At 46.6% G+C, this 14025-nt stretch overlaps 1 protein-coding gene across 2 annotated transcripts in view; it reads right to left on the bottom strand.

The window, feature by feature from the left end:
- POLRMT (RNA polymerase mitochondrial) overlaps window positions 1–14025 on the bottom strand; it is a 178158-nt gene that overhangs the window by 32056 nt on the left and 132077 nt on the right. For both annotated transcript variants that reach the window (XM_086946739.1, XM_086946740.1), the window contains 2 exons: window positions 8969–9091; window positions 7573–7752 (listed from right to left, as the gene is read on the bottom strand). In XM_086946739.1, the coding sequence (XP_086802865.1) occupies window positions 7573–7752; window positions 8969–9091 (303 nt within the window). The remainder of the gene's footprint in view (window positions 1–7572; window positions 7753–8968; window positions 9092–14025) is intronic.

The raw sequence follows: 14025 nt of genomic DNA, 5'->3' as shown, positions 1-14025 counted from the left end.
GCAACGTGCCCTGGGTAGTAGATGCCTGGACTACGAAACTCTCTGGGGTAGAGTGGGTGGTGAGGAAAGTGGGGTTGCACGGAGCAGGGTGATGGCGGCTGGCACTTGTCCTCTTCACAGGAGTCTGTGTGTTGTGCTTGGACCAGGTTCCCATTAGGAAGTCCCTGAGGGCCTCACTAAATGGGAGTAGGGGCTCTGAGGACGAAACGCCCGGCTGTTTTCACATCCATCAAGATGTTAGTCTTGACTGCCACAAATGCCAAAGACCTCAGTCGCCTTTCGCACCACCATTGCATACGACACTCCCTCCTCCGTAGCCCGGGAGGGGGAGAAAGCATGCCAGTATCTGGAGAAGTGTCCAGGCCACTGGCCTCACCCAGTTCCTCATATTGTTCCTATTCCGGCTGGTCTTCTAAAGGGTCCAGCGACCCCTCCCAATCTTCTCCCACTCCTAGCCCTTCAGAATAGGGCTCAGGAAGCGAGACAGGCCCTGGAACTCCTGTTGGTGCCGAACCTGGCATCAGTCTGCGCAGTACCGGCTTCGGATAATCAGGAATCAGAATGGGGCTGATGCTGCTGTTGGGGGGGCAAGGTTGGGTGCACCAGCTACATCCAGTGCGTTGAGGTCGGCGCCAGGGAAGGTCGCAAAGGCATGACCGTAGCCAAACCAAATCCATCCCCAGATCCATAGAGGAACATCGACAGCGGAGCCGCTGGCGCGGAACCCAATTGAGCCCCTCAGACCCCACGGGGCCCTAAAACACTATGGTGGAGTCAGGCAACCCAGAAATGAGGTGCATGGCCTTAAAATTCTTAAAGTTAGGCAGAGGTCCCCCCGGCTGCCAGAAATTCAGGGAGCCATGGAGCAGGATCAAGCATAAGTGCAGCGGGTCCTCCTCAATCGTGTCGGCTGACGGACAGGGAAAAGTCAAAGCACAGTTCGACTTCTTGTGTTTTTTTGTGCCTCTTACCTGAATGTCCAAACGATTTTAAGTGGGACGAAGAGGACTTGGGACTCCTGGAGCGGTGCCAGGACCTTCCTCTCAACAGGGCCCTGACCTCTGAGGAGTCGAGCGACAAGGTGTAGCCAGCCGGGCTGCAAGCAACTTTTGGGACCACTCCCTAAAAGCCTTCGGAGCCATGACCCAGCAGTCGGAGCATGACTGAGTTGTGGTCGCGCTCCAGACACTAGAGCCAAACCAAAAGTGGGTCGCTCACTGAAATGGCGCGGTAACAGGTACCGCACAGCTTGAACCCAAAGTCCTTCTAGATATGGTACCTACACACCAAAAACAAAAATTGGGAAAAAACCTGTCAAAAAGTGATAGAGGGTAGCTCTCTTCACGGATCAGCCCTTGACTGACGCGGAAAGAAAAGACCTGATATTAGCATGCCGAAGTGGCGCTATATAGGTGACTAGGGGTGTGGAATTAAATAAAATATCAAGTTGTCCATAGGGCAGGTTGCTTCTTAAATCTACTTGTCCCTTTTGTGCCATGTAGTGCGGCGACATATTATGGCAGCAATCTCATTATATAAGAGCTTTGATATAGCCTCTCTGATTGAGCCAGGGTTTATACCAAAGTAGTGTTTGAATACTTGCAATGCCGTTATGTTGCAACGTTTCCGCAGATCTACATATGATATGATACATGATAAATGGGATTTGTTAAGCGCGTGTTCACCTACGGTTTCTTGGCGCTGGAGTGGAAGGGCTGTGCGGCACATCATGGGGCGGACTAGTTGTGAGCAAACGAGAAAAGCCAGGTTTTTAATGATTTTCTAAAATGAACGTAGGAGGGGAGAAGGCGAAGTGCAGGGGGAAGGGAGTTCCAGAGGAGAGGAGCCTGGGTGGAGAATCTCCGGCCTCCGTGTTTCTTACGCCTGAAAGAGCAAGGGGTAAGAAGGTTGGAATTTGAGGAGCGGAGGACACGTTGGGGAACATATCGGTGTAAAAGGGAGGAAATGAAAGCGGGACCCTGAGAGGAAAGGGTTTTGTGAATCAGGAGCCAAGTTTTAAAAGGCCGCGCTGGGTAACAGGGAGCTAATGAAGGCTCTTAAGGAGAGGCTTAGTGTGGCTATATCTTGGCAGGCCATAGATCAACCTGGCTGCCTGATTCTGGATGAGTTGGAGGCGTTGTGATTGATATGCTGGTATGCCCACATATAGGGAGTTCGCATAGTCGATGCAAGACATGACTAGTTCCAGGGTGACCTGCACCAGAGTTTCTCAGGAGAGGAGTCTGCTGATTTTGCGGATGCAGCGCAGATGTTAAAAGCAGGTAGAAACAACTGAGTTAGCTTGCGCCCTCATGGAGAGGTCCTTGCAGATGGTGATGCCAAGGCTCTTAACTGAGTCAACAGGGGAAGGGGAAGGTCCAAGTGAAAGTGGCCAAAAAGAGGAATTCCAGGGGTTGTCAGGGGGACCAGTAAGAACTAACTCAGTCTTGTCGAGATTGAGTTTGAGCTGATCAAGATTCATACTGGGGTTGAAGCTTGTGGTAAGTAATAGTTCCAGAGTTAGAATGCCATTTTGAGTCTGTGCAAACCGACTAACGTGCATGTTTTAAGGGTTTTCAACAACTCTTCTCTCATCTATTCCCGTACTGAGAAAAGTTGGAAATGTACTCCTGACAATGGCAGACATAAATCCTCCAGTGTTGGTAAAAAGTGGTTGGAGGATTATAGCTCTTGCCAACACTCAGATTTTCGCATGAGCAAATCTACACATGCATATTTGCTCATGCTAAAAGGCAATTCACAAATAATTTCTAGGAGCACCGTTTCTTGTCCTACTTCTGCAAATTCTTGGGAATTCACGAAAGTCGTATAGCTGCTCTTAATGCAAAGACATAGACCATGGGTGCACTTTAGAGAATTTCTTTAATAATTGGGTCCCAAATTTGGTTTGGCGTGAACCATGACCTTTTGTGTTTATTACAATTCTGTCTCTCTCTGTCTCTCTCTCTGCATCGGTCAGTTTCATTGGGAGTGACAGCATTCTGCTCTTTCCAAGGAGCATAGCGGCACCCAAAGTAGTTTTGTTCAGTGCCAGTAACTACTGTGGCAGTGTGTGCTTTTTGAGACGATAAAAATCTTTGCTTTTACCAATCTTTGTTATAATGGTGAGGGCCCGGCAGCTTTCACACCAATAAGATTTTACAAAAACCATGCCAAAACAAGTCCTACATTGACAAAACTAAAAAGCTGAGCACCAATTTCAGACCTGCTGGCTCTGCCCGTGCTTGTATATTTGTGTTTCCCTTAATCTTATTGAAACTGGTTGCACTCATTTTCCATTATGAATATTTTTGGGAAACACTAGCATGCATCAACACATCTTACTATGCTGCAAAGAAATGGTGCCGGAAATTTTACAGTAGTTTAGCAAAATGTTTTTTTTTCATGCTTTCATTTTTTATTAACATTTTATTTTGAAAGCACAGAATCATCAATTTTGCTTTCAAACTTCTGCAAATGTTTGCATCAGATCAGAGAGCATTCTGGGAGCATTATATATAGCATCATACTACTAAACTTTGAAAACGTGTGTACACATTTTTATACTGGAACCACTGTCAGTCGTGCAGTCAGAGCTAACAACATTTACTTAGAGTTGCCCTAATAATAAAAGATTTCAATTAATGAACCATAAATACAAGTTTGAACAGCATTCATGTCTAGACAAAATTATTACCTTAACTGCAGACAGTGCCCTTCCCTGATCCATAATGTGTACTGCAAACTGGCATCCAAAGGGTTTGTGCGCCAGGGGGTTGTGCCTACTTGTCCCGAGGACAAAATACACATGAAAACGTGTTGCCCTAACAATATGTCCAGGGCGTCGGGCTATAGGAATTCCACATCCCTGCGGTGATGCTGCAATCACTTCCGGGGCGGATGACTCGGACTTCATCACGCGTGATCCACCAATGCCATCTACCAGCGCGCATGGGTATTGCTCATAGAAAAATCTTCCAGATCCAGTCTGACACCTGGGAAATTCAAATGTAAGGAATCTGTGGCTAGATCTCTCTATCGGATCCAGTTAACAGGTGTGGTTCGTTCAGAGAGAATCTGGATTTTTTTAAATGATATGTTAATATATTTTTATGATTAATGATAATGGGGTTGCCTGTAAGGTCAGTCCGGACCTGGGCGTTATTCTTGAATACAAACAGTGGTCCATGACCTGGATCAGACGACAGTTATTGTTTCCTCTGCGAATCAATTTATGCAGAGAAGGTAAGGAATTCTAATTAGACAATATAGATATTTATTATTTATTTTAAGCATTTATAAAGCGCAACCATCACCACTGCAGGCATCCTGGCGCTAAGAGATAAAAAAGACCGGAGGGAAGCGGATTAGCAGGGGAATAGCCAAGTTTTTATCCTCCTTCTGAACGGGAGGAGTTCACCAATATGCCTTATCTCGATGAGAAGAGTGTTCCATAGTCTGGCGGCAGTTACTTCAAAGGATCTGCCACCGGCTCTAACCTTTCTGAATCTGGGAACAACCACCAGTTTAGCGGCAGAGGAACGAAGCGGTCTAGTAGGGGAATACCAAGCAAATTTAGATTGCAAAGAAGCTGGGCCAGCTCCATGGAGGGCCCTGAACACTATACAGAGGGCCTTAAACTGGATCCTCTGCCTTATGGGAAGCCAGTGCAGCTTTGCCAGTGCAACTTTGCCAGTGTGGATGCTCCATGAGACCTTCTTGGGAGCCCCAGGGCCAGTTTCGCAGCCGCTGATTGGACCCTCTGGAGACGATCCAGCAAAAACTCAGGGGACCCGAGCAGGAGGGCATTACAATAGTCCAGCCTGCTAAGGATGGTACATCTAACCACTTGAGCGCGAGCACAGGTAGGTAGGAGGGGGAGGACTTTCCTTAGAGAGCGAAGGATAGCAAAGCAGCAGGCAGACATTTTTTGAACATGCGTTTCCATGCTGAGCCTCTGGTCCAGCATGACTCCCAGATTCCGAACAGATTCCACTGGCCGGACAGAAGTCCTCGTTTCTGGTGGCCAAAAATTAGGTGGAAAAGGTTGAGGAATCCTAGTGCCAGCACTGAAAAGCACCTCCGTCTTTCCTGCATTAAACTGAAGGGAATTGTCCTTCAGCCACCTAGACGTTTCACGCAGACAATTATGTAAAACCTCCAAGGAAGTAGAATCCTCGCCTTCCAGGGAGAGAATCATCTGCGTGTCGTCGGCGTAATTCACAATCTCAATGCCGAAGCTTTTGATAAGAGAGATCAGAGGTCTAAGATAAATATTAAAAAGAATGGGGCTGATAGCAGAGCCCTGAGGGACTCCATGTGATACCAGGGAAAAAGCTGACTGAAAAGGTGGCATAGAGACTGCCTGCTGCCTATCCTTCAAAAAAGAGTGGAACCAGAGCAGCGCAGTGTCTCTCACTCCTGCCTCCCATAACCGCTGCATTAAGATCTTATGGTTCACCGTATCAAAGGCGGCAGACATATCGAGCAGGATCAGGAATGCTGCCTGTCTTCTGTCTGCACGCCTTTGAAGCTTGTCCATAGCGGTGATGAGGGCTGTTTCGGTCCCATGGGCAGGCCGAAAACCAAATTGGTCCCCATCCAATAATAGATGGCGTTCGAGATGGTTGACAAGAGTGTTACTATCCAAACGCTCAACTATGTTAGCCGGGAAAGGCAGCAAGGAGATCGGTCGATAGTTCTTAGAACAGTCAGGATCCAAAGAGGGCTTCTTTAACAGAGGAGAAACTAGCGCCCATTTCCAATGGGTTGGGACAGTGCCAGTAACCAAGGATTGATTGCAGATTTGTTGAAGGGGCGGAATAATTCGTCCTCAAATTCCTTCCAAATCTTGGGAGGCACCGGATCCGATTAAATTTCTCTTTGCATCTATTCAATAAACCACACATAAGAACCTGTGTCATAAATTCTAATTCATTTATTATCAAACAGTATGAGATTATCATAAAAATGGTCCCAGGTTGCGCTCAAGAAAAGGGAAAAAGATAAAGTGGTGTTGTGGGAAATATCATATCATACTGTTTGATAATAAATGACTTAGAATTCATGACACAGGTTCTTATGTGTGGTTTATTGAATAGATGCAAAGAGAAATTTAATATGTGTGCATCCATGTATTTTTGTGTGTGTGTCTCGGGTGCCTTTATATCTATTTTCAACTTCTATGAACCAGATGCCTTTGTCACGGCCATTCGTTTCTTTTAAAGAAGGCCCCTGGGAGTTGTGAAGGATTGGTCCGAAACATGCTAGCAAATTACATATAATTTAAAAAAGATGTATCATACATATACAAAGCTAAGACGTTCCTCATATTCAACCCACTTCAATCACCAGGGAGCACAACCACTGCTCACAATGTTTCTGTGAGTGGAGTTTATTGCACACACTTTACTACTCCTTGCTTTTTCCATATTTTTTAATTCACCTGTATATAATTGTCTTCTCTTGAGGTTGTGTACGATCAAATGTGAGCAGATGTTTTAGAAGTGAAATAGGACATTTTTGTACTGCTTTTCAGTAGACATTAATTATTTTCATTACACAAGACTAAGAATATTTTTTTGAAGATTCATTTATAAATAATCAAAACTAGTGTTTTGGATGAAGAATAGGAAAATATCTTACTAAATATTTAAAGTTCATACAAACATGATAGCATTAAATGTACATAATTAGGATCTATGTTTAAATTACAGCCATGGTTGCTCTGGACAAAAATATGTATTTGTACATTTCAACTCTAACTACATATGAGAAGTAGGCGATTGATCTCTACTCCTTCCAGGCAAGATGCACAGCGACGGACCCACTGACAAGGACAAAGATCTGCAGCACTTTCAGAATTAACAGACAGGCCCACTGACCGGGCCACAGATGGGCATCACTCCTAGGTCTGACAGACCCACTGACCGGGCCACAGATGGGCATCACTCCTAGGTCTGACAGGCCCACTGACCGGGCCACAGATGGGCATCACTCCTAGGTCTGACAGACCCACTGACCGGGCCACAGATGGGCATCTCTCCTAGGTTCGACAGACCCACTGACTAGGCCTCAGATGGGCATCACTCCTAGGTCTGACAGACCCACTGACCGGGCCACAGATGGGCATCTCTCCTAGGTTCGACAGACCCACTGACTAGGCATCAGATGGGCATCTCTCCTAGGTTCGACAGACCCACTGACTAGGCCTCAGATGGGCATCTCTCCTAGGTTCGACAGACCCACTGACTAGGCCTCAGATGGGCATCACTCCTAGGTCTGACAGACCCACTGACTAGGCCTCAGATTTGCACCATTTCCACAAGTGACGGAGTCATTGACGAGGCGTCAGGGCTGCCTCCTTTCTTTGCTTATCAGCACGAGAAGCTCGAGAGTGCGGTGTGCAGTGACACCACTGCTTCACGCCCAACATGAAGGTGCTACACAGGACCACAGGCGAGTACTGTTGCTTCTCATGGAGACCGCACACAAACAACGATACTTAGCAGGCATTTTTAAATTTCAGAAATGCATTATTAGCCTTGTAGTTTAGAGGAGCTCCAATTATACCTGAGGAAAGCTGTCGATCTCACGGAGCCGCTTCTCGATCTGCAGTCGGCCTCCATACCGCGTGACTCCGTACACTATCGTCATCACCGTCTGCTTCACCACCTTCCGGCTGATGTACCCTTCCAACACCTGTGCAATCTTCAGGCCCCGTTCAGCATCTCGTTTACGGAACTCCTCAACCTGAAGTGCGAAAAGCATAGGTAAGGTTATGGCAAAGGTTACAAGCAGAGCTCAAACTGGCAACAGGAAGAAGCAGTCAAACTAGGGCTAGCAAGAGGTGCATGGACACTAGGAAAGAGGCTAGGGCACATATGGCTGAAGTTAGGGCAGGGGACGCCAAGCACAGACCCGAGCACGGAGTGTCAGGTTAAGCAAGCTCAGCCTCAGGTTGGGGCCGTGAACATCTATAAGGGATCCGGCAGTTATCATATTGGGAACAGTAGGAGGAGGAGCCCACTCGAAACATCAAGTTGAAATCAAGTGGGTGACACCACGAGAATGTGAACACGATGACAGGGCTGTGTTGCTAGGTCAAAGTCAGGTCAGGGGACAAAGGCACAGGTCAGAAGAGGCAACACTGGGCCAAGTCTGGGAGGATCAAAAGATGGAGACACCTGACCAATGTCTGGTAGAGGTCCTGGAACCGTACAAAAGCACAAGACCAGAGCTAGATAAGGGCAGGACAGACCTGGCAGGGGTCAAGGTAGATGTGCGTTGGAGTTGAATCTAGACAGAGGTCAAACAACTTTGGTATCGAACAGCAGACACCAGATTGAGCGCAAACATGATTAGTGTAGGTAACACTATAAATACAGGGCATTGTTGAGGCAGGGGGCACTAGGCAGAGCAACATAACAATGTCTGTCTTAATGCTTTGAAAGTGACACCACTTAAGGATTAAGGGAGAAAGAGGATTAACCACCACGATCATCAGGCCGCTGAAGCAACCTTGAGGTTGCAATCAGCGCAATACAATAAAGCCTAAGTAAATAAACGAACGAACGATATGAATCTTGTAATGACAAAACCTTGATGAAGATTATTGAATTTCTTGGACATCTCGTAGCCCAAGCCATGCACTGCCACCTTGCTGCGGGGCAGGACAGAAGCGGATAACAGTGTACATGATTCGTGGCCCTCAGTGAGGGTTCCATATCCGTCATAATGGCAGGTAAAGGTAGATACGTTACAGTAGTTTAAAGTCAACGCACATCTGCTGAAACAGTATAAATGTCACGCAGGGGCAGATCTGCTGCAATAGCTTAATGACAAGCAACACAAATCACAACTTTGTTACAATGTCACAAAATGCTAATATTACAATATGTGAATCAAATGAAACAGCAGAGTAGGGATTTAAATGCAGTCTGGAATACAAGTCTAGGTATGAGCTCACCTGCTGAGACACCCCACTGTACACATCCTGAGGGGTGTCACAGGGCATCAAGTTGACAGAGGTGGCACCAGCGACGTCTCGTCCGAGGGCAGCATAATGCTGCAGCCCATTGCATGAGCCGTCCTATGAAGTTTTAAAACAAAATGTGAGAAGAGATTCAAGATGAGTCTAGAGTGGCAAAGTGCACAATACCCAGCCACAGCAGTGGTTGAAGACACCGGTCTGTCACTAAGGGGGCATTGTGGGACATGGCCAGCATTTGGTGTCAAGAGCTGCGATGAAGTTTCAGAGAGGGCAGTGATGTGAAGTGTGTGTTTGGTGTGCTTCAGGAAACTCCAATGAGAAATCTACTCTGGGTGATGACAGGGTGGGGCAACGTGGACAGACATGAAGTAACTGGGAGACTGACTGAATGCCTGAGTGACTGTTCTCAGAGTCACTAGGAGAGACACGGGTTAGCTGTGAGACTCATTAAGTAAAGATGTGAGAGTGTCCAGAGTCACTAGGGGAGACATGGGTTAGTTAAGAGACACATTAAGTAAAGGTGTGAGGGTGTTCAGAGTCACACAGGGGAGACGGGTAAGCTGGGAGACACATTAAGTAAAGGTGTGAGAGTGTTCAGAGTCACACAGGGGAGACGGGTAAGCTGGGAGACACATTAAGTAAAGGTGTGAGTGTTCAGAGTCACTAGGGGAGACATGGGTTAGTTAAGAGACACTTTAAGTAAAGGTGTGAGAGTGTTCAGAGTCACTAGGGGAGACATGGGTTAGTTGAGAGACACATTAAGTAAAGGTGTGAAAGTGTCCAGAGTCACACAGGGGAGACGGGTAAGCTGGGAGACACATTAAGTAAAGGTGTGAGAGTGTTCAGAGTCACTAGGGGAGACATGGGTTAGTTGAGAGACACATTAAGTAAAGGTGTGAGGGTGTTCAGAGTCACTAGGGGAGACATGGGTTAGTTGAGAGACACATTAAGTAAAGGTGTGAAAGTGTACAGAGTCACACAGGGGAGACGGGTAAGCTGGGAGACACATTAAGTAAAGGTGTGAGAGTGTTCAGAGTCACTAGGGGAGACATGGGTTAGTTGAGAGACACATTAAGTAAAGGTGTGAAAGTGTCCAGAGTCACACAGGGGAGACGGGTAAGCTGGGAGACACATTAAGTAAAGGTGTGAGAGTGTTCAGAGTCACTAAGAGAGACATGGGTTAGCTGGGAGATACATTAAGTAAAGGTGTGAGAGTGTTCAGAGTCACTAGGGGAGACATGGGTTAGTTGAGAGACACATTAAGTAAAGGTGTGAGAGTGTTCTGAGTCACTAAGAGAGACATGGGTTAGCTGGGAGATACATTAAGTAAAGGTGTGAGAGTGTTCAGAGTCACTAGGGGAGACATGGGTTAGTTGAGAGACACATTAAGTAAAGGTGTGAAAGTGTCCAGAGTCACACAGGGGAGACGGGTAAGCTGGGAGACACATTAAGTAAAGGTGTGAGAGTGTCCAGAGTCACTAAGAGAGACATGGGTTAGCTGGGAGATACATTAAGTAAAGGTGTGAGAGTGTTCAGAGTCACACAGGGGAGACGGGTAAGCTGAGAGATACATTAAGTAAAGGTGTGAGAGTGTCCAGAGTCACTAAGAGAGACATGGGTTAGCTGGGAGATACATTAAGTAAAGGTGTGAGAGTGTTCAGAGTCACTAGGGGAGACATGGGTTAGTTGAGAGACACATTAAGTAAAGGTGTGAGAGTGTTCTGAGTCACTAAGAGAGACATGGGTTAGCTGGAAGATACATTAAGTAAAGGTGTGAGAGTGTTCAGAGTCACTAGGGGAGACATGGGTTAGCTGGAAGATACATTAAGTAAAGGTGTGAGAGTGTTCAGAGTCACACAGGGGAGACGGGTAAGCTGGGAGACACATTAAGTAAAGGTGTGAGTGTTCAGAGTCACTATGGGAGACATGGGTTAGTTAAGAGACACTTTAAGTAAAGGTGTGAGAGTGTTCAGAGTCACTAGGGGAGACATGGGTTAGTTGAGAGACACATTAAGTAAAGGTGTGACAGTGTCCAGAGTCACACAGGGGAGACGGGTAAGCTGGGAGACACATTAAGTAAAGGTGTGAGAGTGTTCAGAGTCACTAGGGGAGACATGGGTTAGTTGAGAGACACATTAAGTAAAGGTGTGAGGGTGTTCAGAGTCACTAGGGGAGACATGGGTTAGTTGAGAGACACATTAAGTAAAGGTGTGAGAGTGTTCTGAGTCACTAAGAGAGACATGGGTTAGCTGGGAGATACATTAAGTAAAGGTGTGAGAGTGTCCAGAGTCACACAGGGGAGACGGGTACGCTGGGAGACACATTAAGTAAAGGTGTGAGAGTGTTCAGAGTCACTAAGAGAGACATGGGTTAGCTGGGAGATACATTAAGTAAAGGTGTGAGAGTGTTCAGAGTCACTAGGGGAGACATGGGTTAGTTGAGAGACACATTAAGTAAAGGTGTGAGAGTGTTCTGAGTCACTAAGAGAGACATGGGTTAGCTGGGAGATACATTAAGTAAAGGTGTGAGTGTTCAGAGTCACTAGGGGAGACATGGGTTAGTTGAGAGACACATTAAGTAAAGGTGTGAAAGTGTCCAGAGTCACACAGGGGAGACGGGTAAGCTGGGAGACACATTAAGTAAAGGTGTGAGAGTGTTCTGAGTCACTAAGAGAGACATGGGTTAGCTGGAAGATACATTAAGTAAAGGTGTGAGAGTGTTCAGAGTCACTAGGGGAGACATTGGTTAGTTGAGAGACACATTAAGTAAAGGTGTGAAAGTGTCCAGAGTCACACAGGGGAGACGGGTAAGCTGGGAGACACATTAAGTAAAGGTGTGAGAGTGTTCAGAGTCACTAGGGGAGACATGGGTTAGTTGAGAGACACATTAAGTAAAGGTGTGAGGGTGTTCAGAGTCACTAAGAGAGACATGGGTTAACTGGGAGATACATTAAGTAAAGGTGTGAGAGTGTTCAGAGTCACACAGGGGAGACGGGTAAGCTGGGAGACATTAAGTAAAGGTGTGAGGGTGTTCAGAGTCACTAAGAGAGACATGGGTTAGCTGGGAGATACATTAAGTAAAGGTGTGAGAGTGTTCAGTCACTAGGGGAGACATTGGTTAGTTGAGAGACACATTAAGTAAAGGTGTGAAAGTGTCCAGAGTCACACAGGGGAGACGGGTAAGCTGGGAGACACATTAAGTAAAGGTGTGAGAGTGTTCAGAGTCACTAGGGGAGACATGGGTTAGTTGAGAGACACATTAAGTAAAGGTGTGAGGGTGTTCAGAGTCACTAAGAGAGACATGGGTTAACTGGGAGATACATTAAGTAAAGGTGTGAGAGTGTTCAGAGTCACACAGGGGAGACGGGTAAGCTGGGAGACATTAAGTAAAGGTGTGAGGGTGTTCAGAGTCACTAAGAGACATGGGTTAGCTGGGAGATACATTAATTAAAGGTGTGAGTGTGTTCAGAGTCACACAGGGGAGACGGGTAAGCTGGGAGACACATTAAGTAAAGGTGTGAGAGTGTTCAGAGTCACACAGGGGAGACGGGTAAGCTGGGAGACATTAAGTAAAGGTGTGAGGGTGTTCAGAGTCACTAAGAGACATGGGTTAGCTGGGAGATACATTAATTAAAGGTGTGAGTGTGTTCAGAGTCACACAGGGGAGACGGGTAAGCTGGGAGACACATTAAGTAAAGGTGTGAGAGTGTTCAGAGTCGCACAGGGGAGACAGGTAAGCTGGGAGACACATTAAGTAAAGGTGTGAGAGTGTTCAGAGTCACTAGGGGAGACATGGGTTAGTTGAGAGACACATTAAGTAAAGGTGTGAAAGTGTCCAGAGTCACACAGGGGAGACGGGTAAGCTGGGAGACATTAAGTAAAGGTGTGAGGGTGTTCAGAGTCACTAAGAGAGACATGGGTTAGCTGGGAGATACATTAAGTAAAGGTGTGAGAGTGTTCAGTCACTAGGGGAGACATTGGTTAGTTGAGAGACACATTAAGAAAAGGTGTGAAAGTGTCCAGAGTCACACAGGGGAGACGGGTAAGCTGGGAGACACATTAAGTAAAGGTGTGAGAGTGTTCAGAGTCACTAGGGGAGACATGGGTTAGTTGAGAGACACATTAAGTAAAGGTGTGAGAGTGTTCTGAGTCACTAAGAGAGACATGGGTTAGCTGGGAGATACATTAAGTAAAGGTGTGAGAGTGTTCTGAGTCACTAAGAGAGACATGGGTTAACTGGGAGATACATTAAGTAAAGGTGTGAGAGTGTTCAGAGTCACTAGGGGAGACATGGGTTAGTTGAGAGACACATTAAGTAAAGGTGTGAAAGTGTCCAGAGTCACACAGGGGAGACGGGTAAGCTGGGAGACACATTAAGTAAAGGTGTGAAAGTGTCCAGAGTCACACAGGGGAGACGGGTAAGCTGGGAGACACATTAAGTAAAGGTGTGAGAGTGTTCAGAGTCACTAGGGGAGACATGGGTTAGTTGAGAGACACATTAAGTAAAGGTGTGAGGGTGTTCAGAGTCACTAAGAGAGACATGGGTTAACTGGGAGATACATTAAGTAAAGGTGTGAGAGTGTTCAGAGTCACACAGGGGAGACGGGTACGCTGGGAGACATTAAGTAAAGGTGTGAGAGTGTTCAGAGTCACACAGGGGAGACGGGTAAGCTGGGAGACACATTAAGTAAAGGTGTGAGAGTGTTCAGAGTCACACAGGGGAGACGGGTAAGCTGGGAGACATTAAGTAAAGGTGTGAGGGTGTTCAGAGTCACTAAGAGACATGGGTTAGCTGGGAGATACATTAATTAAAGGTGTGAGTGTGTTCAGAGTCACACAGGGGAGACGGGTAAGCTGGGAGACACATTAAGTAAAGGTGTGAGAGTGTTCAGAGTCGCACAGGGGAGACAGGTAAGCTGGGAGACACATTAAGTAAAGGTGTGAGAGTGTTCAGAGTCACTAGGGGAGACATGGGTTAGTTGAGAGACACATTAAGTAAAGGTGTGAAAGTGTCCAGAGTCACACAGGGGAGAC

The sequence above is a fragment of the Lissotriton vulgaris genome, chromosome 12 (genome assembly GCF_964263255.1).
Source record: "Lissotriton vulgaris chromosome 12, aLisVul1.2, whole genome shotgun sequence".
NCBI classification, from domain to species: domain Eukaryota; kingdom Metazoa; phylum Chordata; class Amphibia; order Caudata; family Salamandridae; genus Lissotriton; species Lissotriton vulgaris.
The sequence above is the reverse complement of the archived record's forward strand: the minus strand, read 5'-3'. Positions and strand labels throughout refer to the sequence as shown.